Below are 26381 nucleotides of genomic sequence, written 5' to 3'. Positions count from 1 at the left end.
TCGAATCCAAGTTCTATTTTGTGTTTCCCCTTTCTGTTCCTATTTCTCAACTTCTTTCCATGAATGAGAGCATTCCATATTCACCCTTCACTTTCGGGCTTATCTCATTGAGCATATTCCTTCAAGCTCCATCCAAGATGAAATAAAGAGTGTGAGTTCACCATTCTCAAGAGCTGATCAGTATTCCATTATGTATCTACACCACAACCTTTTCATCCACTCATCTGATGTTGGACACCTGGCTGCTTCCAGATTATAGTTACTACAAATTGTGCTGCTATGAACATAGGTATACACAGATCTTTTTGGATGGTTATGTTTGATTTCTTAGGTTATATACCCAGGAGAGGAACTGCTAGATCACAGGATAGATGCATTTCTAGCCTTCTAAAAGTTCTCCAGACTGCTCTCTGCAAGGTTTGGACCAATTTACATTCCTACCAGCCATGCAAGTGCTTCCTTTAAATGCTCCTCACAGCCTCTCCAGCATTTGTTGTTACTATCCTTTCTGATGTATGCCATTCTCATAGGAGTGAAGTAGTATCTTATTGTTGTCTTTATTTGCATTTCTTTGACAATCAGTGATTTGGAGCATTTTTTCATGTCTGTTGGCCTTTAGGATCTCTTCTTTGGTGAATATTCTGTTCACATTGCCTCACTTTTGGATGGGTTAGTTTTTGTTATTGTTGTTATTGAGCTTGGTTTGTTCTCTATATATTTTGCTTATTTGCCTTTTGTCTGATGTATGGCATGTAAAGATTAATACACATTTTGGAAGGAGTCTCTTTAAATGTTGGTTTGTTTTGCTGTCCGGAAGACTTTCAGTTGATGTAGTCCCGTTGGTTTATTTTTGCTTGTGTCTTCCATAGCAATACTGAACTTGAGTCATTGAGGTGCCTACAGAACTTAGATGGAAAAGAGTTCTGCCAATATTTTCCTCTAAGCATTTGATAGTTTTTGGTCTAACATCCAAGTCTTTGACCCATTTCGAGTTTACTTTTGTGTGTGGTGAAATGTAGTGGTTCAGTTTCTTTCTTCTGCATGTTTCAACCCATTTTTCCAAACACTATTTATCAAAGAGATTCTCCTTTCTCTATTTAATGCCTTGGGCTCCCTTGTCAAAAATTCAATGTCCATAGGTGTGGGACTTATTACTGGGCTCTCAATTCTGTTCCACTTGGTCAGTTTCTGTTGCTTTTTGATTTTAACTGGATAGCTTTTAGAAGAAGTGATTTATCAAAAAAAAAAAAAAAAAGAGGTTTATCATTACTGTGTTGTGTCCTCAAACTTAATGCATATCTTTATTCTAGCTTGCATCAGATACGACTGGTTATCTTTAAATGTATTTTATCTTTAGACTGTTTCCATATATTGAAAAGAAAAGTTGTGAGGAATAAATCATTCCTGTGAGTGTAGGCAGAAGTGACTCAAGCCTAATTTGGATTCCTTCCCCCAAACAGTTGATTTAAGGATTTATTCAAGGAGTGAGTAAGGTATCTTATAAAAGAAGTACTTCTAAACTAGTATTTTTTTTTCTCCCTCCAGGGTTATTGCTGGGCTTGGTGCCTGCACCATGAATCCACCGCTCATGGAGGCCATTTTTCCCCCTTTTTGTTGCCCTTGTTGTTGTAGCCTCGTTGTGGTTATTATTATTGCCATTATTGATGTTGTTCATGTTGGACAGGACAGAGAGAAATGGAGAGAGGAGGGGAAGACAGAGAGAGGGAGAGATAGACACCTGCAGACCTGCTTCACCACCTGTGAAGCTACTCCCTTGCAGGTGGGGAGCCGGGGGCTCGAACCAGGTTCCTCACGCCGATCCCCGTGTTTTGTGCCACATGCACTTAACCCACCGTGCCACTGCCCGACCCCCCTAAACTAGTATTTCTAAAATTATACTTCATGGTGCAAATGCCTCCCAAAAGATGTTAATAGATATTCTACCAAGAAATGTCTCTATGATCAAATATGTTTGGAAAAATTCTATTAATATTATTCTTATCTTGGGCATTCATTTTATTTGTTAGTACATTTAAAGTTCTGAAGCACCCTGCAGTATAGAAACATTTTTAATTTGACCTTAAAGAGCATGCAGATATTATTGATTAGATACCAACCAACCAGTCTCCCTTTTTTGCTTGTTAATAGAATCTTTATTTTGTTTAGGACGCATATAATCCAGCTGGGAATATTGATGTAAGGCAATTCCCTTTGCCGACAACTATTTTAGGAGTGGAGACATGATTCACTTTCAGTCATCAAAAATACTTGAAGAATTATCTGTCTTCTTTCATAAAAAGTATACTTACCTAAATAGAAACCATGGAAGAAATATTATTGCTCTAGTCCTTTATATTTTTGTTCTATGTTCGTGATCTCATGGCAGCCATTTGGTGATCATGAAACAAATGAGCAGTGAGCACTGCAAGCTGAAACGATTCAAGATGACGGTTTAGTAATGACATTGTTGCACCATCTAAGCAGCTCAGCTAATATTCTTATTGATAGATTCATATAGATTCATTGTAGACAAAAGCAATCTGACTGACATGCTCAGCATTGCTTACATTTATTTGATAGTAGCTATCAATGTGGAAAAGTTTTTAAGAATGGTATATTGCAGGGCGTGGTTTAGAAACTAATTTAAACATTTTGTTTTTGATATAATAGTTAACACTTCACCCAAGTTACCTCTGCCTTCAGCTCAGTTAAACTGGGCTTTATAGTCTCTGGGAGTGACTGCAATGCAAGAATCCTAAGCAAAAGACACAGATACAGGAAGGAGATAAGCCACAATGATTAAGAAAAGTGAAAAATAATATTGAGACCATAGAAATAAATTAACATTGACAGGTCTTCTCTGCATAGGATAGATATGCCTTCTGGAATGGTACCTTGACAGCTAGGATTTGATCTTGATCCTATAGAGTTCCAAACACTTGACCCAGTATTTCAAATCTGGAGGTCAAATAAAAGGAAATGCTCAAAAGTGCTGACAAAAATGTGCTTGCTAGGGTAGCTACGGTGAATTTAAATGGTTAGCAGAAATTAAAGCTGCCAGGGTAGGATGAAGGGTGATAGATTCCGTATGTCTAAAATAAAATGCTATTCAATAAGCACATATACCTTTATGTATATATATGTGCATGGATGCAGGCACATATATTCTGTACAAAAACTAAAACTAAAGCAAGATTCATTAATATCTAGAAACTAGCAAGTGGTAAAATAAAATGTGTCAGAGCAGTGCATTGCTGTATGATGAAACTATTAAAAGTGGATTATATCTACCTTGATTGAACCGCAGAGATGCTCATTATGCATTGGTAATAGAGAAAAATAAAGTACTAAGCAATGTGGTAATTATTGTTGCAATTTTTAAGGAAATTGTAGAAGAGAAAGCAAAATAATATAGGAGAGTAGGGGATAGTGTCTGGGAAGATCCATAATAAGTTGTTAATGTTTACCTGAGGGAGGAAGAAATAGAATGCAGTGAGGGAGAAAGGGGTTATTAATTATCTTTATATCTCTTCACAAATACTCATATATGTGTTTCCTTGAATAACATCTTGAAAGGAGCTTAAAATACTTAAAAGCACACCACAACACAGAACGAAGTATATAATCTCTACTTATATAATGAAAGGCTTTGTGTTACATTGGTTTCCTTACCTCCTCAAGCACAAAAGCATGGGTAATCTGTTAAATCAAGCCTAATCAGAAGAAATCCATCCCGAGGAAGCCTATGCTAATCCTGACACCCTGAGGTTACTCAAAAATTTTGCATCTCCAGAAATCCTGGGAGGTGAAGATGTTTTTTTAAATTTTTTTTATTTAAGAAAGGATTAATTAACAAAACCATAGGGTAGGAGGGGTACAACTCCACACAATTCCCACCACCCAATCTCCATATCCCACCCCCTCCCCTGATAGATTTCCCATTCTCTATCCCTCTGGGAGCATGGACCCAGGGTCATTGAGGGTTGCAGAAGGTAGAAGGTCTGGCTTCTGTAATTGCTTCCCGCTGAACATGGGCGTTGACTGGTCGGTCCATACTCCCAGTCTGCCTCTCTCTTTCCCTAGTAGGGTGTGTCTCTGGGGAAGCTGAGCTCCAGGACATATTGGTGGGGTCTTCAATCCAGGGAAGCCTGGCCAACATCCTGGTGGCATCTGGAACCTGGTGATTGAAAAGAGAGTTAACATACAAAGCCAAACAAATTGTTGAGCAATCATGGACCCAAAGCTTGGAATAGTGGAGAGGAAGTGTTAGGGAGTTACTCACTGCAAACTCTAGTGTACTTCTGCTTTCAGGTATATATTTTGCAGTAGTTTATGGATACGTGTGAACATAAGCTCTCTCTCACAGAAACTGGTGTATATCAAGGTTTTGGGACTTTGTTAGAAAGTGAACCACCTGAGATGAAATTAGAGTGTACTGTTAAAGGAAAGGTCTCACCCGAGTAATGAAGCTGAAGGGTTGTCATTCCACACATGAAGTCTCTGGACACAGTCTGAGGTGAAGCATGTTGAGGTGGCAATCGTTGCATTGGTTAGGTTGTGATCGGCGGATGCAATATTATTTGATATGGATTGGGAGAAGCATAGGGGAAAGTGGGCCCTATCCAAGGGTTCCAGGACTGGGGAAATAGGGGCTCTATAGTGGAGATGTGAGGTTCCTGCTGTCTTAGGGTTCAAAAAGACAATCGATAGTTAATGTTACCATCACATTATTTGGTAATTGGGTTAACTTTGAAAAGTCCTTTTGTTATGGTTTGCTGTACAGTACCCAGTATCTTGTATATAGGTGTGCTATTGGATGCTTCTGATCTACTTGGTCTAGGCTTTTGAGAGAGTCCGCATATCAAATACACAGCCTATATATTAAAAAGATTCAGTGTGTGTTTTGAAAAACTTTGAGACATACAATTGATTTTCCCCCTCTCATATTAATTAACTAGTGATTTATATGTCTACATTTTGCTAGGAGTGTACATAAACACCATTCCAACCAGCAAAAGACTGTGACCCATCCCTCCCACCCACTCCCACCCCCCATTGGCCCGGGAAGCTGCATGTCTACCCCTCACCACAGGGCTTTTACTTTGGTGCCCTACTTACAATTTGGTCAGGTCCTGCTTTTAGTTTCCTTTTCAGATCTTCTACCTCAACTTCTGTTGATGAGTGGGATCATCCCATACTCATCTTTATCTTTCTGACTTAGCTCACTTAACATAATTCCTTCTAGCTCTGTCCAAGATGGGTCAGAGAAGGTGGGTTCATTGTTCTTGATAGCTGCATAGTATTCCATTGTGTATATATACCACAGCTTTCTCAGCTACTCATCTGTTGTTGGGCACCTGGGTTGCTGCCAGGTTTTAGCTATTATGAATTGTGCTGCTATGAACATAGGAGAGTACACACCTCTTTTTGGTTGGGTGTTATGGAGTCCTTGGGGTATAACCCCAGGAGAGGAATTACTGGATTATATGGAAGGTACATGTCTAGCCTTCTGAGAGTTTTCCAGACTGCTCTCCACAGAGGCTGTAGCAATTTACATTCCCACCAGCAATGTAAAAGGGTTCCTCTGTCCCCACAGCCTCTCCAGCATTTGTTGCTGCTGTCATTTTTGATGTATGCAATTCTTACAGGAGTGAGGTGGTATCTTAGTGTTGTCTTAATTTGCATTTCTCTGACAGTCAGTGACCTAGAGCAGTTTTTCATATGTTTGTTAGCCTTTTGGATCTCCTCTGTAGTGAATGTTTTGTTCATATCCTCTGCCCATTTTTGGATGGGGTCATTTGCTTTTTTGGTGCTAAGTTTGCTGAGCTCTTTATATATTTTGGTGATTAGTTTCTTGTCTGATGTCTGGCATGTGAAGATCTTCTCCCATTCTGTGAGGGGTCTCTCTGTTTGTTTAATAGTTTCTTTGGATGTGCAGAAGCTTTTCAATTTGATGTAGTCCCATTGGTTTGTTTCTGCTTTAGTCTTCCTTGCAATTGGGTTTGATTCAACAAAGATGTCCTTGAGATGTAGGTGGGAAAGTGTTTTACCAATGTTTTCCTCTAAGTATTTGATTGCTTCTGGTCTGACATTTAGGTCTTTGATCCATTTGGAGTTGATTTTTGTTTCTGGTGAGATAAAGTGGTTCAATTTCATTCTTTTGCATGTTACCACCCAGTTTTCCCAGCACCATTTATTGAAGAGAGCCTCCTTTTTCCATTTAATCCTTTGGGCCCCCTTATCAAATATTAGATGTCCATAGGTGTGGGGATTTATTTCTGGGCTTTCAATTCTGTTCCACTGGTCTGTGTGCCTATTTTTGTTCCAGTACCATGCTGTTTTGATGATGATGGCTTTATCATATAGTTTAAGGTCTGGGAGTGTGATGCCTCCATTTCTGTTTCTTTTCCTCAAGATGGTTTTGGCAATTCCAGGTGTTTTCAGGTTCCAGATAAATGATTGTAGTGTTTGTTCTATTCTTTTAAAGAAGCTTGGTGGAACTTTGATGGGTATTGCATTAAATTTGTATATGGCTCTGGGGAGAATATTCATTTTGATGATATTTATTCTTCCAATCCATGAGCATGGGATATCTTTCCATTTCTTGGTATCAGTTTCTATCTCCTTGAGTAGCGACTCATAGTTTTCAGCATACAAGTCTTTCACTTCTTTGGTCAACTTTATTCCTAGGTATTTGATTGATTTTGCTGAAACAGTAAATGGGAGTGATTTCTGGATGTCTTCTTCTTCAGATTTAGTGTTTTCATAAAGAAATGCCACTGATTTTTGTACATTGATTTTGTAGCTTGATACCTTGCTATATTGCCTAATAACTTCCAGTAATTTTCTGCTGGATTCTTTAGGTCTTTCTATGTATACTGTCATATCATCTGCAAATAGTGACAGCTTGACTTCTTCCCTTCCAATCTGTATTCCTTTGATTTCTTTCTCTTGCCTGATTGCTATGGCAAGCACTTCCAATACTATGTTGAAGAGTAACGGTGACAGTGGTCAGCCCTGTCTAGTCCCCGATCTGAGGGGGAATGCTTTCAGCTTCTGTCCATTGAGTATGATGTTGGCTGTAGGTTTGCTATATATAGACTCCACTATCTTGAGGAATTTCCCATCTATTCTCTTTTTTTTTGTAGAGTTTTGAGCATGAATGGGTGTTGGATTTTGTCAAAGGCTTTCTCTGCATCTATTGAGATAATCATGTGGTTTTTGGCTTTGCTCTTATTGATGTGGTGAATGACATTGATTGACTTACGGATGTTGAACCAACCTTACATTCCTGGGATGAATCCCGCTTGGTCAGGATGAACAATCTTTTTGATATGTTGCTGTATCCAGTTGGCCAAGATCTTGTTTAATATTTTGGCATCTGTGTTCATCAGAGATATTGGTCTGTAGTTTTCCTTCTTTGTTCTGTCCCTATCAGCTTTTGGTATCAGGGTAATGTTGGCTTCATAGAAGGTGGAAGGGAGTATTCCTGTTTCTTCAATCTTATGGAAAAGCTTAAGAAGTATGGATACTAACTGTTTCCTGAAAGTTTTGTAGAATCCGTTTGTGAAGCCATCTGGTCCAGGACTTTTGTTGTTGGGGAGATTCTTAATAACGTTTTCATTTTCTTTGTGATTGGTGCATTTAGATTTTGTAGTTCTTCTTGGCTCAGTTTTGGAAGGGCATATGCTTCTAGGAATTGTTCCATTTCTTCCAGATTCTCTAGCTTCGTGGTGTATAGTTCTTCATAGAAGTTTTGTAGGATTCTCTGGATTTCTGTGGTGTCAGTTGTGGTATCTCCTCCATCGTTTACAATTCTATTAATTTGAGTCTTCTCTCTTTTTTGTTTGGTGAGTCTGGCTAGGGGTTTGTCAATTTTGTTTAATCTTTCAAAGAACCTACTTTTGGCTTCATTGATCTTTTGTATAGTTCTTTTATTTTTGATGTTGTTTATTTCTGCTCTAACTTTAGTGATTTCTGTCCTTCTGGTTGCTTTAGGCTTCCTTTGTTCTTCTTCCTCTAAGTCCTTGAGGTGTGCAGTAAGGTCGTTCATTTGAGCTTCTTCTTGGTGTTTAATTTGTGATTGTATAGCTATAAGTTTCCCTCTCAGTACTGCTTTAGCTGTGTCCCAAATATTTTGATAGGTTGTGTCTTCATTTTCATTTGTTTCCAGGAACATTTGAATTTCCTGCTTGAGTGAATCTCTGACCCAGTGGTTCTTAAGGAGTATGTTGTTTAGTTTCCAAATTCTGTGACTTTTAATAATTTTATGTTTGTTGTTAAATGTTAGTTTTACTCCACTGTGGTCTGAGAAGATACTTGGGATGATTTCAATGCTCTTGAATTTATTGATGCTGTCTTTGTGGCCTAACATGTGGTCTATCCTTGAGTATGTGTTATGTGGATTTGAAAAGAAGGTGTATTCCAGTTTTTTGGGGTGAAGGAGTCTGAAAATGTCCAAGAGGTCTAGTCTGTCAATCTCTTCATTCAATTCTCTTGTATCTTTATTTGTTCTCTGCTTTGTTGATCTGTCTAAGTGTGAAAGTGGGGTATTGAAGTCTCCCACTATTATTGTATTACTATTGATGTATTTTTGAAATTCTTTCAGTAGGTGCTTAATGTATTTAGATGGCCCCTCATTGGGTGCATAGATGTTAATAATTGTTAAGTCTTCTTTGCTGATTGATCCTCTAATCATTATGTAATGTCCTTGCCTATCTTTTATTACTTTATTTAATTTAAAATCTATCGTGTCTGAGATGACAATGGCTGTTCCTGCCCTTTTTTGTGGTCCGTTAGTCTGTATGATATTTTTCCATCCTTTCACTTTAAGTCTGTGTTTATCTTGTTGTGACAGATGGGATTCTTGCAAGCAGCATATGGTTCGGTTATGTTTTCTGATCCATCCCCCCACCCTGTGCCTTTTGATGGGTGAGTTTAAGCCATTGACGTTTATTGATATTATGGATTTAATGTACTATAGTGCCATTGTTCAAAAAAAATTTTTTGTTTGCTCTGATATATTGCAAGTATTATAGTGATGTTCTTGTTTATAAGAGGTCTTTTAGTACCTCTTTCAGGGCCGGCTTGGTGATGGTTGCCTCTGTTTAACTGTTGTTTGTCTAAGAAGGTTTTGATTCCTCCATCTAGTTTGAATGAAAGTCTAGCAGGATATATTATCCTTGGTTGAAACCCTTTTTTATTCAGGACTCCATAGATATCTTGCCATTCCCTTCTGGCTTTTAGAGTTTGAGTGGAGAAGTCTGCAGATAATCTTATGGGTTTTCCCTTGTATGTGACTTTTTGTTTCTCTCTTGCCGCCTTTAGGATCCTTTCTTTATCCTTACTTCTTCTCATTGTGACTATGATATGTCTTGGTGTCTTCAGGTCTGGGTTGATTCTGTTTGGTACTCTCTGGGCCTCTTGAATCTTGATGTCCTTTCTGTTATTCAGGTTTGGGAAGTTTTCTTCTATTATTTCCTCTAGAATTTTTACTTCCCCTTCCTCTCTTTCTTCCTGTGGCAGGCCAATTATACGAATGTTACTTCTTTTGAGATCATCTCATATGTCTCTGTTGTTGTTTTCAGTGTCTCTCAATCTCTTTTTAAGCTCTTTCACCTCTTTCTTCGTTTTCTCTAACTCATCCTCTGTCTGACTAATTCTGTTTTCTACTTCTGTTAGTCTGCTTTCCCTTGCCTCAGCTTCTTTCTTCATTACAGCTATTTCAGCTTTCAGTTCTCTAATTGCCTCAAGATAATCAGTATTTCCTTGGGGGTCTCAACTGTTGTTTCCCTAATACTGCCATTCCTTTCCTCCAATGTTGTTTTCATTTCTGTGATTAATAAGTTTATTATTGCTTGCATACTTTTCTTTTCTATGGTTACTTCTGGCTGATTTGTAGTTTCTTCTGGGCTCTTGTTTTCATTCATTGGAGTAGCAGTTTTATTTGTTTTTGATCTACCCATTTTTTTGATTTATGTGTTTCTTTTTTTTTATGCTCTGTTGTTCCTCAGTTGTTGTGTCTTGAGTACAAGTAACACTGTACTAAATACCTTTATGACAATTGCACTCATAAACCTCAGGAATTACAGTAGCAACTGAAGCAAGTATTGAAGCAGTTTAATCATTACCAGTTAGCCAAACAATTTCTCCAGTCCATGAAAAAATAGTAACCAAATCCCAGTGAATAAGAAAGAGAATAGAAAGAAGGTATAGCAAGAATAGACAGTTATGCAAATCTACTATCCACTGTATATTCTAGGGGTAACAAGAGGGGAAAGGGAATTAGAGCAGAGATACACACATAGAGAGTCTACTCTGAGTCAGATTTCTTCCCCAAAATAATTCACAAATTCAGAAAGGCAAAGAAGAAGGAAGAAGTGTATGACAAGATAAAAAAAAAAGAGGCAAGAGAGAGAAAAGGGAAAAGATAAGATAAAGAGCTGTAATTAAAGAACAGTGAAAGGAAATTCCCAAATGTGTATCAGTGAAGTCAAAAAAGCACACTGTTTGTTGGTGTGGGGGCTGGTGACTATGACTTTGGAAGCTGTAGGATTAAGGAAGAAAGGATGAAAAGAATGAGAAAAAGAAAAGAGAGAGAGAGAGAGAGAGAAAGATAAGTAAAAGAACAGTCATAAAAGGGCAGTGAAAGGAAAGGTTTTTTATGTGTTTATTTTTAATTATTTAATTAGCTATGCGGGGTGAGGTGGGGGGGGCTTGGCTACCTAGAAAGAAAAAAGGCCAGAGGTTTCAGAAGGGTATAGACTTAGAATGAATGATACTCCCTGGTGGGACAGGAATTTGGTAAAGAAAAGGAGCTCCTAGCAGGGACCCCTTATTGGCTGGCCTACTAAAGGCAGAAAATCCTACCGTTTCCAGGAGATGTGGTCAGAGCTCAGCCACTAGCAGCTTCTCAGTCTGCCATCTTCCAGGAACCCGGGAGGTGAAGATTTTAACTGAGCATCTAATAAAGTCCTTAATAATCTGATACTACTTCAATTTCCTCATTCATGTAATCGGGGTGTGGATTTTGATGTGTAAAATCCTTCCCTGACAGATTAAGATTACAAGTAACTCTCTGATTATAGAAATGTATTCATTGTTTCATTTTTAGTATTTTTACGAAGGGGGGCGCAGGAAGAGTCCCAACAAGTTGAGCACACATGTTACAATGTGAAAGGACCAGGGTTTAAGCCACCAGGTCCTACCTGTAGGGGAGAAGCTTCATGAGTGGTGAAGCAGTGCTGCAAGTGTCTCCCTTTCTCAGTCTCCCTCCTCCTCTCTTCCTTCCTTCCTTCCTTGCTTTTTCTTTTCTTTTCTTTTCTTTTCTTTTCTTTTCTTTTCTTTCTTTCTTTCTTTCTTTCTTTCTTTCTTTCTTTCTTTCTTTCTTCCTTTCTTTTCTCTGACCATTGAGATGAGTTCATATACACTGTGTCAATGACTGTAGGCCACATAATTTTAACATGATGCCAGCAGTGAGTTCTTTACTTCTTTCTTGCTGTCTTGAAAAGTTCTTAAGATATTAATATCTTAAGATATTAAAATATTTTAAGATACTAACTTTTTTTTGCCTCCAGGGTTATCGCTGGGGCTCGGTGCCTACACTATGAATCCACTGCTCCTGGAGGCTACTTTTTCCCTTTTTTGTTGCCCTTGTTGTTTATTGTTGTCATTATCATTGTTGTTATTGTTGTTGGATAGGACAGAGAGAAATTGAGAAAGGACAGGAAGACAGAGGGGGAGAGAAAGATAGACACCATCCCCACAGTTAAAGACTTACTTCTAGTCTACTTTATGTAGCTTTTCACACTGGGATTTAAAGGCTAATGCTTTGTTAGGCTTATTCCTAGGTAATTGATTGTTTTTGTTGCTATGGTAAATGGGATCTCTGTTTAGATTTCTTCTTCTAACTTGGTGCTTGCATAGAGAAATGCCACTTATTTTTGTATGTCAATTGTGTAGCCTACCACCTAACTATATTGTTTAATAATCTCCAGAAGTTTCTTCCTGGATTGTTTTGGACTTTCCATGTATACTATCCTATCATCTGCACTTAGTTTCGTCTCTTCCAATCTCTATCCCTTCAATTCCTTTTTCTTGTCTAATCACTGCAGTAAGAGCTTCCTAGACTATGTTGAATTGTAATGGAGACAGTGGGCCATATCTTGGTCAAAAGTTGAAGGAATCATGCTGAAAAAGATAAGATAGGAAGAGAAAGAGCAGTACTGACTAATCTCACTCATAGGTGGATCTTTTTTTAAAATTTTTTTATTATCTTTATTTATTGGATAGAGACAACCAGATATTGAGAAGGAAGGGGGTGATAGAGAGGGAGAGAGACAGAGAGACACCTGCAACACTGCTTCACCACTTGCAAAGCTTTCCTCCTGCAGGTGGGGATCAGGGGCTTGAACCCAGTCCTTGAGCATAATAATATGTGCGCTCAACCAGCTACGCTACCACCCAGCCCCCTCGTAGGTGGATCTTAAAAAAAAAACCAGCAGTGAAGGAAAACATAAGGTTAAACTCGGACTAGGGTGTGGTATATTATACCAAAATAATGTACTCTGGGGAAGGAAGGAAAGGGATGGGAGGGAGCGGCACTGAGGTCCTGGTGTATGCTAGGCTAAAGGAGTTAGGGACGGAAATGAGTATCTTGCCGACACCTGGACACCTATCATGAGGAGATGAGAGGCTGTGCCTAAGTGTGTATTAACTGTACTGGAAACCATTAACCCCTTTATAAATGTGCATATGTGATAAACAGATGAGATAAACCACACAGAATCAAAAGGCTATAATTCTTTGACCCTATGAGATTTCTGCATGTTTTGTCTTTTCTTCAACCTATTCTCTTACCTGTCTTGTATTTAAGACTTGTCTCTGCATCACTCCTTTACTGTTCATCAGTCATGTTCATGGGCTTGTTTGTTGGCAGAATATATACATTATTGTGACTTTCATTTTAGGTATCTAGTAGAAGAAATCAAGAAAAGAGAAGGATTCAAGTTACTTATAGAGGTAAGTGGTAGAAAAATTACACTCAGGATTTTGTCAGTCAACAGTGATGAAGGCAGTAATTTTTTAGACTGTTATATTTCATTGACTTTTGTGCTGTAGACCTAAAAACAAGTAATTAGCTTAATTCATAAAGTCCATTATGTTAATTTATTCTATTAGTGAGCATTTTCCTTTGTTGGATTCACAGAGAACACACTTGCTTTAAGAACTGAAAATTAAAGTGCTCAATAATAATTACCAGGGATAATGCTGAATAAATTATGATCTCTATCTTTATATATAAATTGCATAATGATTGTACTGCAAATATTCAGCTGTGCTATAGTGGTGACTGCATGTTAAAAATCAATTAAGTGACTGTACAATAATGCATACACTTTTCTCTTTTCATAAAATAATGAGAGCATATTAGCTTTGGAGCAATGGGAAAATAAGTCACTTTGTTGTTAAGTTGCTTTGCATATAAAAATCTTATGGTGGGGAGTTGGACAGTAGCACAGTGGGTTAAGCACACATGGTGCAAAGGACCAGCATAAGGGTCCCGGTTCAAGCCCCTAGCTCCCCACCTGCAGGGGAGTCGCTTCACAGGCAATGAAGCAGGTCTGTAGGTGTCTGTCTTTCTCTCCCCCTCTCTGTCTTCTCTTCCTCTCTCCATTTCTCTCTGTCCTATCCAACAACAATGACAGCAGTAACAACAACAATAAACAAGGGCAACAAAAGGGAATAAATAAATAAATAAATAAATATTTTTTTAAAAGTCTTAAGGTGACTACAAAAAGAGAATATTGTGTTTTACCTAAAATATTTGACTATAAGACATGAAAAATATTATCAATACTTTTTTTTTTGAGATGGAGAGTCAGAGAGAATGACCACAATACTGAAGCAGTCTTCAGTGTAGTGCGAACCAGGCTCAAATCTAGGTTGCACATCATGGCAAAGCAGTTTACTATCCAAATGATCTGTTTGCTGGCTCCTTTACAGGAAATGTTAACCTAATGTAAAAAAAAAAAATCACTAACAAATTATTATCTGGGATCCTATACTGTATGTAAACAATCTGACTTAACTTTTGTCATTTATATGTCAGAAAGTTATTTTTAAAGAGAGAAATACACCACAGCCTTGAAGCTTCCCTTAGTACTCTTAAATGATGTACCAGGGGCTTGAATCCAGGTCTGTCTTGTGCATGGCAAAACACAGAGCCTTCCATGTGGGCAATCTCACCAATCCCTATTCAATGAAGTTTCTTGAGTAACTCATGGACCAGGCACTGGAGCTACACACAGAATCCCCCTGGTCTTGCAGCGCATACATTCAAATGGAACTTGGTAGGTAGTACACAAAGAAATCAATGTATTGAAAACATCCATTATTGAGTTGTGTTATGGAAATGATAAAACAGACTCACTAGAAATAGTCTAATATATCAGTACAGATGTGCAGGTGCTATCCTGTAAATCAGTGGAGTGAAATGCTAAAATGGAGGTGAGGGTGGAGTGTGGCTTCTTTGGGTTGGCTAGTTCAAGTTGAGCCCTCTGAGCTTGATTTTGAGCTGAGACTTAAATGATGATAAGCAGAATGGAATGGGAATATCTGATGGAGGAAGACACCTATTTTTAAAATATATATGTACTCATGTTCATGAGATTAAGAGAATGAAATCAAGAGACGCTAGAGCACTGCTCATCTCTGGCATAGTGTGCCTCTAAGCATTTAACCTATAACCACTGGAACCTCAGACATGCAAATCCTGTGATTTAATGGATGAAATATCTCTCTGTCTCCAAGGAAGACATTCTAAGTAAAAACAGTAAACATATGCAAAGACCTAACACTGAAAAAAAGTTTTATGTGTTTGAGGACCTCAAATTAGGTTCATCGGACTAGGTAGGTGCTATAGATGGTAGACTTTGAGCACAGTCAAGAAGAATGGGCAGGCTCAGGTAGGTCATGGGAAAACCTTTGACTTTGACTTCTAGTGTACCCACTGGAGACATGTAAGTAGACAAAATTCATTTTTTAAAGATCTACTTATTTCCAAGAGAGAGAAAACCAGACTACCAACCTGGCACATGTGATTCCAGGGATCAAACTTCAGGCATCAGATTACTCAGTCTAGTGCTTTGGTTACTGCACCAATTCTTGGTCATAAACAGAGTCATTTTTAAAGGTCTGCATTGAGGGTTGAGTGGTGGCACATCAAATAGAGCATGCATGTAACCATGCACAATAAGCCAGGCTCAGTCCCCTAGTTTATACCTTTAAGGGAGAAATTTCACAAGTGTTAGAGTAATGCTGCAGCTTTCTGTCTTTCTCTCCCTTCCTTATTCCTTTTCTCTTTCTATCACTATCAAAACAAACAAACACAATGACTGACTACTTGGAACAGTGGAGTCCTCTTGCGAGCATCAAACTTCAGCTATAGTCCTAGTAGGAATAAATATATGCTTTGCCCCATGTTGGCTAAAACTTAAGTTTTAAGTGAGATACACCAAAAGAAATATCAATACTGGATGATCTCACTTATAGGTGGAACTATAGCAACAAAGAAAGAAAAAGATGAACACAGAGTAAAACTCAGACTTTATATAGAGTACTACAACAAAGCAAAGGACTCCAGGACAGGGGATCTTGGGAGCCCAGTACAGGAAGGTGGAAAAGAATTTAAATTGATAGTGTCAGTGGGTACAGGCACTTATAATAGGGAGATAGGAAATTGTACCCTTGTGTCAGCAACTGCCTCATAAAGCATTATGTCTCCAATTAGATAGTTTTTTTGGGGGAGGGAGGGAGATCATACTTGATTCAATGAGAAAAGAGGAATGATTGTGTAGGGAGGACAAGTAGAAAACAAAGGAGACAAATTGTAGACCACTGCAGTAAGTCTAGTGAGGTATGATGGTGGCTCTCAAAATGGGCTCCAGAAAATCGTGAACATGGTTTCAACCACTGTCTACAAAAGAGGCATCAAGTTAGAAGGTTCCAAGGATCCAAAGTTTCTGAAAACTAAGAAGATAAAATAAATTACAAAGATACAGAAAACATACATTTCTAGTAAGTTTTCTAACAACTTTCTAGTAACACTACATAGAAGCACGGAAATGTGTAATGTTCTGCAGGAGAGCTGACCTGGTTTCTTCAACTGTCAGCTGCATACAGAAAAACAAAGGAGGTAGGATCAAAGAGACCTAAAAGGTACGACAACCAACCACATATCTGCAATCATTGAATTCTTAGTTTGAAGAAGCGAACTGTAAAAAGTAAATTTTGAAATAGTTGGAGGACCTCTAAGGTGAATTGGTGACTGGATAGCAAGAAGAAATTCTCTGTGATTTTATTTACTTATTTATTTATGTTCCTTTTTTGTTGCCCTTGTTATTTATTGTTGTTGTAATTATTGTTGTTGTTATTGCTGTTGTTGTTAGATAGGACAGAGAGAAATGAAGAGAGGAGGGGAAGACAGAGAGGCGGAGAGAAACACCTGCAGACTTGTTTCTCTGCTTGTGAAGTGACTCCCCTGCAAGTGGGGAGCCAGGAGCTCAAACCAGGATCCTTATTCTGGTCCTTGTGCTTCACGCCATGCTGTGCTACTGCCCCGCCCCTGATTTTGTTAGGCATAATAAATACATTATGACTAAGAAAATAAGAGTACTTAAGCATTTAGAAGTGAGATGACTGCTTGAGTACTCCTTGCTATACTATTGGCCAATGTGTGGCTTTCAGTCATCATGTCTATTTTATTGAGGCTGAGTTGTACCTTTAGTTTTCAGAGTCTTAGTTTCCATATTTTTTGCTGATAGGAGCTGAAGTGCTTGTGAAAAGTGTTGTAGACCTCAGAAGTACATATTCTATTGGAAGAGCAAAGAGAAAACGTGATGAGAAAAAAAAGGTGAACTGATGTAAACATTATTTACATATTTTTCTAAAAGTTTGAAAAGTCGAAGAAAGAACCATTTTCCATCAACTTTATGGAACTGCAAACATTCAAGTCATGAAGCAAATTAAGCTTCAGCTATTATGCAGCCCTCTGCCATGAATAGCGTATCTCTGGAAGGCAGTCGACCCAAGCTCAGTGAAGATGACTTTCTAAATAGTATTCCAGAATCTGTTCTTATGAGGATTTTTATATGTGCCCCTGATTTGACTTTTTTATGTTCTGTTTGGAGAAATGAACTTTTTAGACCTTGAGTTTTGCATCGAAGTGTCAAGTTGATTAGTCCCCCTTATTTAATTTATTTTTTTTGTTAACAATTGCTTCTTTGGATTGATTAAATATAACCCTGATGAACATTGGAGAAAAGCAGACTCAATTGGATTGTAAGTTTGTAAAACTGAAAACTTTAAGTTGTTTTTCAGTTTAGGAAAAAACAGGGTCTGTTATATGTTTTTTTAGTTTTTTTTTTTTTTTTTTTGAGTTTTGCCTCCAGGGTCATGGCTGGGGCTCTGTCTCTGCTCTACAAATCCACTGCTTCTGGCAGCCATCTTTATTCCATTGTTGTCATTGCTGCTGTTGTTGTTGTTGGGTATGACATAAAGAAATCGGGGGGGGGCAGAGAGTGGAAAAGAAAGATACCTGTAGACTTGCTTCACCACTTATGAGAAGACCCCTCTGCAGGTGGGGAGCCAGGGCTCAAACTTACATCCGTGAGCTTCATACTAAGTGCTCTTCACCCCAGTGTGCCACCGCCCACCTCCTTGTTATATGTGTTTATTTAGCAACTAGTAATAAGGGTGTTAAGTGGAATATTGAAAACCGTATAAGTGAGTACAACAAAACAGAGTACCTTTACGTGAATATCTTGTATTGAAAAGAGAAAAATAATGCCTATCTTCTTGAAGATGACTGAAAATTATCGTTTCAAATGAATTCTACATTATTTAAAAGTCTCTGAAAATCATATCTTCATTTGTGTGTGTGTGTGTGATTGTTTATGTGAGTGTGTGTGTGTGTGTGTGTGTGTGTGTGTGTGTGTGTGTGTGTGTGAGTGTGTGTGTGTGTGTGTGTAGTATCTAAGATCTGATAGATGCTTTCCTTAAGGTACATTCATTCTTATACTCTCACTCACATATATTATTTTGATCTCTTGAGAAAGTTCTAAGTATTCAACTTTTTTATTTTCTTTTACTGAGTTCTACAATAAAACAGTTATTTAGAATTTAATCTTTCTGGATTAAAAAAGGACCTTCCAAGAAGGATAACAGAGGACCTAGTGGGGATTGTATTATTATATGGAAAACTGAGAAATGCTATGCATGTACAAACTATTATATTTACTCTTGAATGTAAAACATTAATTCCCCAATGAAGAAATTAGAAAAAGAATAATAGAATAAGTGTCAGAGGTAAGCACATCTTGTCTTTAAAAGAAATAAGAAAAAAAAAATAAAAAAGGACCTTCAAGGACATGTAGTCAACTTCTGCTCGATGCAGGGTATCTTTCTTGACAGTATCAGTAGATCACTCTCTGCCTGAATACTTCCTGTGTAGGGAATTCACAGTTCATTTCTTTTTCCAGAAAGTTCTAATTATTTATGTTTGAGTATGATGGCCCCCTACTGTTAAAATATATTGCAATGTAGTTATATTTTCACAGAGTTGTACTACGTGACAGCAAGCTTACAATTGCTAAATCCAATGAACATTATTTCATTTTCATGATGCTGGACTTTTGCAGCATTTTCATTGTTTTCCTTGCCATTCTTTTTAACTTTCCTCACTTCCACCTTGATTTCCTTATATTTTTTTTCTCCTTTCCATTCTGTCTGTATATGAAGGTGCCACTTTAAATATGCTCCACTTGTCCTTGACCCTCCCTATGTCCCAGCGACATTTTACCCATATCAAGAGCTTTAATGCCAATGGCATCATTATCTGTCTCCATCCTTGACTTGTTGCCTAAACTCTACTCCTTTGTACATGGATTTACCAAAAGGCTTGTAGCAGACTCCCACTGACACTTCAGATTGAACATTTCCAAAGCAGAGTGTAGACACTCCTTCACCAAAATTCTATAGATATCTTTTTAATCATTATTTATGACATAAAGAGAAAGAACAGAGAAGCATCATTCTGGCATAAAATGGTCCTCAGGATATTGAGACAATAAACCTTTATGTTCCACACTCTACCACTGAGTCCCCTCTTAGGCATGCAACACGCTTTTTGATCATTAGACCTATGATAAGTCCACACAATACCCTTGCTGCTGTCTTCACTACTTCCTCTGAAATCTCCTCAGACATGTATTGGGTAGTTACTCTCCTTCACTTCAAAAGTCACTTAGTTTAGGGTCCCAACACTCCTCAGGTTGGCACTGTTGACTAACTCATCTTCTACTTCCAGTCTTGGTTTCTCCAGTCTGTCCTCTAAATTCAATCATTATATGGCCTTTCTAAAGTGAAATATGAGGGCCATATGGTGGCACACATAATTGAGTGCCCATGTTACCCTGAGCAAGGACCCAGGTTCAAGCTCCTGGCCCCACCTTCAGAGGGGAAGCTTCTCAAACAGTGAAGTAGTGTTGCAGGTGTCTCTCTTTCTCTTTTTAATTAATTTACAGAACAGAGAGAAATTGAGAGGGAAGGAGAAATAAAGAGGTTCTCTCTCCTTATCCTTGCCTTCCATCTTTATTTCTTTGTCTATATCCAATAAATAAATAAATAAATACTAAAAAATCAATAGGGCAGAAAATGAAATCTATGTCCTATATTAAAATTCTTCACATTGATACTATATGATACTGTATTGTCTCTGGGGCCAAATCCAAACCTCCAAATATGACATAAGAAGAAACCTTCATGAAGTGTTTTCCACCTTTATTTTCAATTTTAGGTGTCTTCAGTATACCCTGTTTTGTATTCATAGTAAATTTTTACCCTTCCCCAATACATTGACTTCAACAGCCTTCCATTTGCTAGGCCTTGATTATAAGACATTCTTATTTTGTAATATTTACTGTATTGCACTTTACGTGCCTACTTGTAGCTCCATTGCCTTTGAGTTCTTGGAAATAAACACACACTGTATCTCTCTCTCTCTCTCTCTCTCTCTCTCTCTCTCTCTCCCTCCCTCTCCTCCCTTTCTCTCTCTCCGTCCCTCCCAACACTGATCCACTATAATAGAATTCTGCCTATTATATTGAACATGATGAGTCATGCTCTTGAAATATACTATCATTTTTTATTGTTCTTCCTCAAGTTCTGTATGCAGATATTAACATAGTGATTTGTCTCAGCTAGTACAGATTCATCAATTGAAAGGGAGCATCTCTCTCTATCAATATACCCCAAATAATAGTTAAATATACTAACAGAGCACTTATATGTGATAAATATGGTACTGAATATTGGAAACAAATAATGTCTTCACTCATCATACCAGCTTTTCTGGATCTGAAAATATACTTTGCAATTCATAAATTGAACCTTACAGAGCTTGATGTTTGTCCAAGCAAAGAGCTGATGAAGTTGAGATTCAGACCATATGCAGTTTGAAGATTCAAGTTTTTCATACTATCCAATGCTGCTTTTTAAAGTTTTCTGTAGTCTAACCAGATATTAAAATTTTATGAACTCAGTTGAGTGTAAACATTACCATGTGCAAGGACACAAGTTTGAGACCCCACAGCCCATCTACAGGGGTGTGAGCAGTAAAGCAGGTGTCTCTCTCTCTCTCTCTGTCTCTCTCTTCTCCTCTACCCTTATTTTTTTCTATGTTCTATCAAATAAAAATAGAAAGAAGAATTAAAGAAAGGAAGAAAAACAGGAAGAAAGAAAAAGTAAAAGAAGAGAAGGAAAGGAAAGGAAAGAAAGAAAAAATAAAGGCTGCCAGGAGCAGTGAATTCATGGTGCTACCACCAAGCCCCAGTAATAACCCTGGTGGAAATTAAAAAAATTGAACTTAATATCAATTAAAATCTATCATATCTATCATGCCTCTGTTCTCTATACTTACAATTTTTTTCAATCTGTGTATGTGCTAGATATTGTATTTATACTTAATAAAATTCATAGTGTTGGATTTAATTTACTGTATCTAATGTTATTTTAAGTAAAGGAAATGTTTTTCTTGTAACAAGCTCAATTTTAGAGAATACAAACTACTGCACCTTGGTAAACACTGTTTTTGTTCTCCGACTGTTCTCATAATCATTAACTCAATAACCCTTCCTCGGATTGCTACCAAAGTGCCAACTCTGTTTCTAGAATAGTATGTACTTTTCTGTTTGAAAATGAAGATAACTATGTATCTACTCTCCTTTTCTTTTTTTTTTTTTAATTTAAGCTGACTTTTTCCCAGATAGAGACAGAGATAGAAACAGAGAGGGAAAGAGACCACATCATGATACACAGAACCATTTTGTTCTTTAGTGGCACTGCTCTGTGATATTTTACATAGTCTCACAGTATTTTTTTAATATTTTATTTTATTTATTTATTCCCTTTTGTTGCCCTTGTTGTTTTATTGTTGTAGTTATTATTGTTGTTGTCGTCGTTGTTGGATAGGACAGAGAGAAATGGAGAGAGGAGGGGAAGACAGAGAGGAGGAGAGAAAGATAGACACCTGCAGACCTGCTTCACCGCCTGTGAAGTGACTCCCCTGCAGGTGGGGAGCCGGGGTTCGAACCGGGATCCTTATGCCGGTCCTTGTGCTTTGCGTCGCCTGCGCTTAACCCGCTGCACTACAGCCCGACTCCCTCACAGTATTTTTTTAACTTTGCAACTATTTATTCTGGACAGAGACAAAGTGAGAGAGAAGAGGAAGAGTAGATAGATAGATAGATAGATAGATAGATAGATAGATAGATAGATAGATAGATAGATAGATAGATAGGCAGGCTTCCAACACTGTTTCACTGTTCATGAAGCTTCCCTCTGCAGGTAGGGACCGGGGCATGAACCCAGGTCCTGTGCATTCAACCAGGTAATACCATCACCTGGCACCTCTTATAGCCATAATAATGCTCTGGATGGCGTAGAAGTTCCCTGCACTTCATTGTTGTCTGCTGAAAGGTATTCTCTAGAAATTTACCTTCTGCAGTGCTGGAGGAATCCATGCACAGGAGAAAATCATGCTTTGCAACTCACAAGGTGCTATCAAAAGCCTCACTGGAATTATTCCCATACCTTGGAGGAATTGTGACAGGACAGACAGTCTTTTAGGAGTGCTTACCTGTTACCATTCTTGGTGGGGGGGATTATGTCTGATCATCAATACTGCTAGACAGGACCACATTGGCTGCAGGATCCCCCATGATGAGCACTCAGGAGCCAAGATAGACCACTTTCTTCTCAGCATCCCTCCAGCACCCTCTGCTGACAAGTCCAAGACTGGACCAGATTACATGAAGAAATAGTCCCTGAGTCCATCTTCATTCCTGCAGGGCACCAAGAAAAGTTAGATTTTTGAACTGATAGGCAGTAAATTAATAACTGATATTTTCTTTAAAGACCTAAATTCTTAAAATCTAGTGACAAATAATGATTTTTTTTATTTTTGAAAAAAAAATTATGAGAGGCCGGAGCACCACTTCACCATATGCAGTAGTGGATATTGAATTCGAAGACTCATCCATACAAGGCATGTTCTGCTGAACTACCTCCCTGGCTACAGATAATAACTATGTTTTCTTCTATTTTTTCTAGTAAACCACAGCTACATTATTTGAAAAGAACTATTGACACTAAATGGCTAAATAATTAGAAAGACCAGTGTCTTTGATAAACTAGATCAGTTATTAATCAGAAATCCGAGAGTATAAATGTCCTAAAGTATATAAATCCTTAAGTATAAACATCAAGACCACTGTAGACTCATGATTAATGCTTGTGGAAAATGAGTAGAATTACATAGAATTCTGTATTCAATTACTCTACATTTTGAAGTTTAGTCATTAATGTATTTGTTTAGTTATTAATGAGACTGAGAAGGAGAGAAAATCAGAGAATGACTTTAGAACATGCAGAGCCAGGGATCGCACTGGAAACCTTATGCGCGACATTCCTGTTGCTCATTTTACCTGCTAAGCCACCCCAGGCTGCATTGACCCCCCTCTTCCTCTTCCTCCTTCCCCTCCTCCTTCTCCTCCTCCTCCTCCATCTTCCTGTTCCCCTCCACCTACTCTTACCCCCACTTCCCTTCCTTCTTTTTTGATCAAAACTGACAAGCATGTTACAAGTCTAAGAAGTGAAAGGATGATCAATTCAATGTGGCTGGGGAGGTGGGCCAGCTGGTGGAACACAGGGATCTCATTTAAAGTTCTAAGTTTAAACCCTGGCAATGCAGAGATCTGATCTCTCTTTCAATTTTCATTTCTCTCCCCACACCCCCAAACACTCTCAGTGTTCATAAAACTTAACATATCTTTAAAATTCATAAGATGAATATCTTTTAAAACTAATCTGATTATGCTAGAAATATTTAATGAATTTCCATGCGATTGAAAATTCTCGAAAAGCAGGACTACGTATAGTATCAGTTTTGTTTTTTAAGAGATTGATAGGAAATGTGTTTCCTTCTTCTGAAGTGCTTTTTTGACATTTTATATTTTTTATCACTTTATTGGTTGATTAATGGGTTTCAGCATCGTTGTTGACATATGGGCACAATTTCTCATCTCCCAGTGACAGGTACTTGCAAAACACTCTCCCCACCCAACTTAGGTCCTTTTCTACCCTCATGCACCAAGACCTCAACATCCTCTCCACTCCCTTCTTTCTCCACCTTTCCTCTCCCTTCTTTTCCTTCACCCCAGTCTTTAGTTCTGATGCAATACACCTCCTTGCTAGGAATCAAATAAGGAAGATGCTGATTTCATAGGCATGACCCACAGACTTTACTGTGTGTCTTATATACAAACTCTTAACATAATAATATCCATAACTGAGTACAGGATTTGAAGCCAGTTGCCTTTGATGTAGGTCTTCCTGTGTTTTCATCCAGTGAAGATGGAGCTGTAGGGGAAAACGCCTTTTCTGTGTGACAGTAGCTGGATACATGTGTAACCAAACATTTGTTTTCCTATGTGTGCCTCATGGGAAAACAAATCACTAGGGAAGATGGCTTGTTGACAGCCACATTAGGTCACAGATTCTCAATCAAAGACCATCTATTTCAGAATTTATCCCTGTTACTTCTTAAAATGTCAAAAAATTTTTTTTAGCATTTTCTATGATAGATTTAATCAGACTCTGAGTTTTGCTTTAACAGGGAATCTTTGTTTTGAACACGTTCTGTAGCTGGTTCACATCCTTACTAATGTTTGAAAGGAATTTAAAATTATTATTATTCTTTCTTTCTTTCATTTTTTAATTGCCACCAGGGTTGTCACTGGGGCTTTGTACCTGCACAATGAATCCACTGCTCCTGGCTATCTTTCTTTATTTCATTCTTTATTTCTCTTTCTTTCTTTCTGTCCTTTTCTTTTCTTTTTTTGATAAGTCAGAGAGAAATTAAGAAGAAAGGGGAACATAGAAAGGGAGAAAGTCAGAGAGACACCTGTAGTACTTGCTTCACCGCTTGTGAAGCTTCCTCTCCACAGAGGAGGAGCAGGTGTTTGAACTCCCAGGTCCTTATGCATGATAATGCATGTGCTTAACCTGGTTCACCACTGCTCTGCCCCCATTATTATTATTATTTCAAAGCATGGTTGACTATGGCTTGTTACTGAATTCAAGTATCTTATATGTTATGAACTTACAAGCAATCAGGGATTTTGCATTTGTCTAGTGTAACAGGGAGAAGAAGCCAACTTTAGCTACCTTGAGCAAAGGAGGAATTCTTGTAATGATATGTTAAGTGTAAAAAATAACATAAATCAGGGTGGAAGAGGAGGGGAACAGGGGATCTCTGGTCATGTGTATGTCGTATGCTCATTGATAGTCAAAAGTAGACTGAATCAGCCTTAAGTTTTCCTGTGTAGTTTTAATTTGGGGGAGGGGCATAGTTGTTTTTGTTTCTGAACTTGTGCTTACTTCTATTCTAGATGGAATAGTGTATTCAGTAAAGAAGTAAACTTCCCCATAGGCTTTTATCAGAAGCAAAGCAGAACTGCCTGGGAGATAGCATAATGATTAAGCAAAAGACTTTCATACCTGAGGCTCTGAGGTCCAAGGTTCAATCCCCAGCACCACAATAAGCAAAAGCTCACCAGTTCTCTCCATCTCTCTCTCTCTCTCTCTATGTTTATATATATTTATATATGTGTGTGTGTGTTTTATTTATTCTCACTCATTAGAATAAATAAAATAAAATATTAAAAAAGGAGATAAGCAGAATGGATATCTGCTTTATTAAATCCTGATTGTTGCCAAAGTAATACATGTGCTATCAGTCTTAAAAGAACCAGTTAAAAGTTTAATTATATCCTGGGGTAAATATTAGATTGACAATAAGTTAATTAACAGAGTAACATTAATAATAGCTTAATAAAACAATTTCCAAATGTTCTTTATACTCAGCCTGAATATGCCAATATTTGCTTTTGGTATATTCCACCAAGCCTCAGAACTATGGAAGAGGGACCTGAGTTCTGGGCAAAACTCCACTTGGTAAGTGATGGCCGAATCTTATTTTTCTCTATGACGAAATGTATTTAATGCTCAATCTCTAAATAATTGTTGCTGAGGAGTTATTCTGATGCAGTTTCCGCCCCCAGGTTTCACTACACCACGCGAAACCCTAGCATTGCCCCCTTCAACCAATCCTGGCCCTACACGTCACTCCTGGTTGTTGCCCAATAAAAAGCCCCCTCACCCCCCCCTCTCTGGGCTCTCAGCTCTCCCTCTCTGAGGTCTCGCTCCCTGCTCTCCCCCCCCCCCCCCCCCCGTGGTCGGCCATTGCCGGCTGGCTCCACGTGGTCTGAACCAAACCCCCCCATCCTATAATAAAGATTTGTGTACCCCTTTGCTCTGGACGTCCGCTCTCTTCTCCGCGGTGCAGCCTGACACCAGACCGCCACAACAACAAATAATTCTGTATTTTATAATATCTCTTAAAAACCCAGAGCAGTGGTTCCTAGTTCATTAAAAAAAATAATAACAGCATACAGAGCAGTAGTAAGCATTGTTTAACATTGAACAAATTAACAGTGTTGACACACATGCAAACTCAAAGTAACTGTACTCTTCGCAAGATAATTACAAATTTATTAAAAGTCTAATGCTCAGAGATATATTCCAAGAGTGCCATCTGGTTTAGGGACACTGGCTTAAAGTTGTATGATGAATGACTCCTTTCTGAGCATGTTAGTGCTGTATCACGTCACTCACTGGTAATGTTATAAGTCTAAATCTGTTACCCTTTGCAAGTGTGAAAATGTCTGTTTTCTCCACCAACAAAGACCCTTCCTCTTAGACTC

The 26381-nt window shown here is 38.1% G+C and overlaps 1 protein-coding gene across 4 annotated transcripts in view; it reads left to right on the top strand.

Moving 5' to 3' along the window:
• GADL1 (glutamate decarboxylase like 1) overlaps positions 1 to 26381 on the top strand; it is a 439849-nt gene that overhangs the window by 332913 nt on the left and 80555 nt on the right. For all 4 annotated transcript variants that reach the window (XM_060180482.1, XM_060180480.1, XM_060180479.1 and 1 more), the window contains 2 exons: positions 12969 to 13020; positions 25483 to 25572. In XM_060180482.1, the coding sequence (XP_060036465.1) occupies positions 12969 to 13020; positions 25483 to 25572 (142 nt within the window). The remainder of the gene's footprint in view (positions 1 to 12968; positions 13021 to 25482; positions 25573 to 26381) is intronic.

Source organism: Erinaceus europaeus, chromosome 21 (genome assembly GCF_950295315.1).
Source record: "Erinaceus europaeus chromosome 21, mEriEur2.1, whole genome shotgun sequence".
Taxonomy (NCBI): Eukaryota; Metazoa; Chordata; class Mammalia; order Eulipotyphla; family Erinaceidae; genus Erinaceus; species Erinaceus europaeus.
Note: the sequence above shows the minus strand (reverse complement) of the source record. Positions and strands in the feature narration are given on the sequence as shown.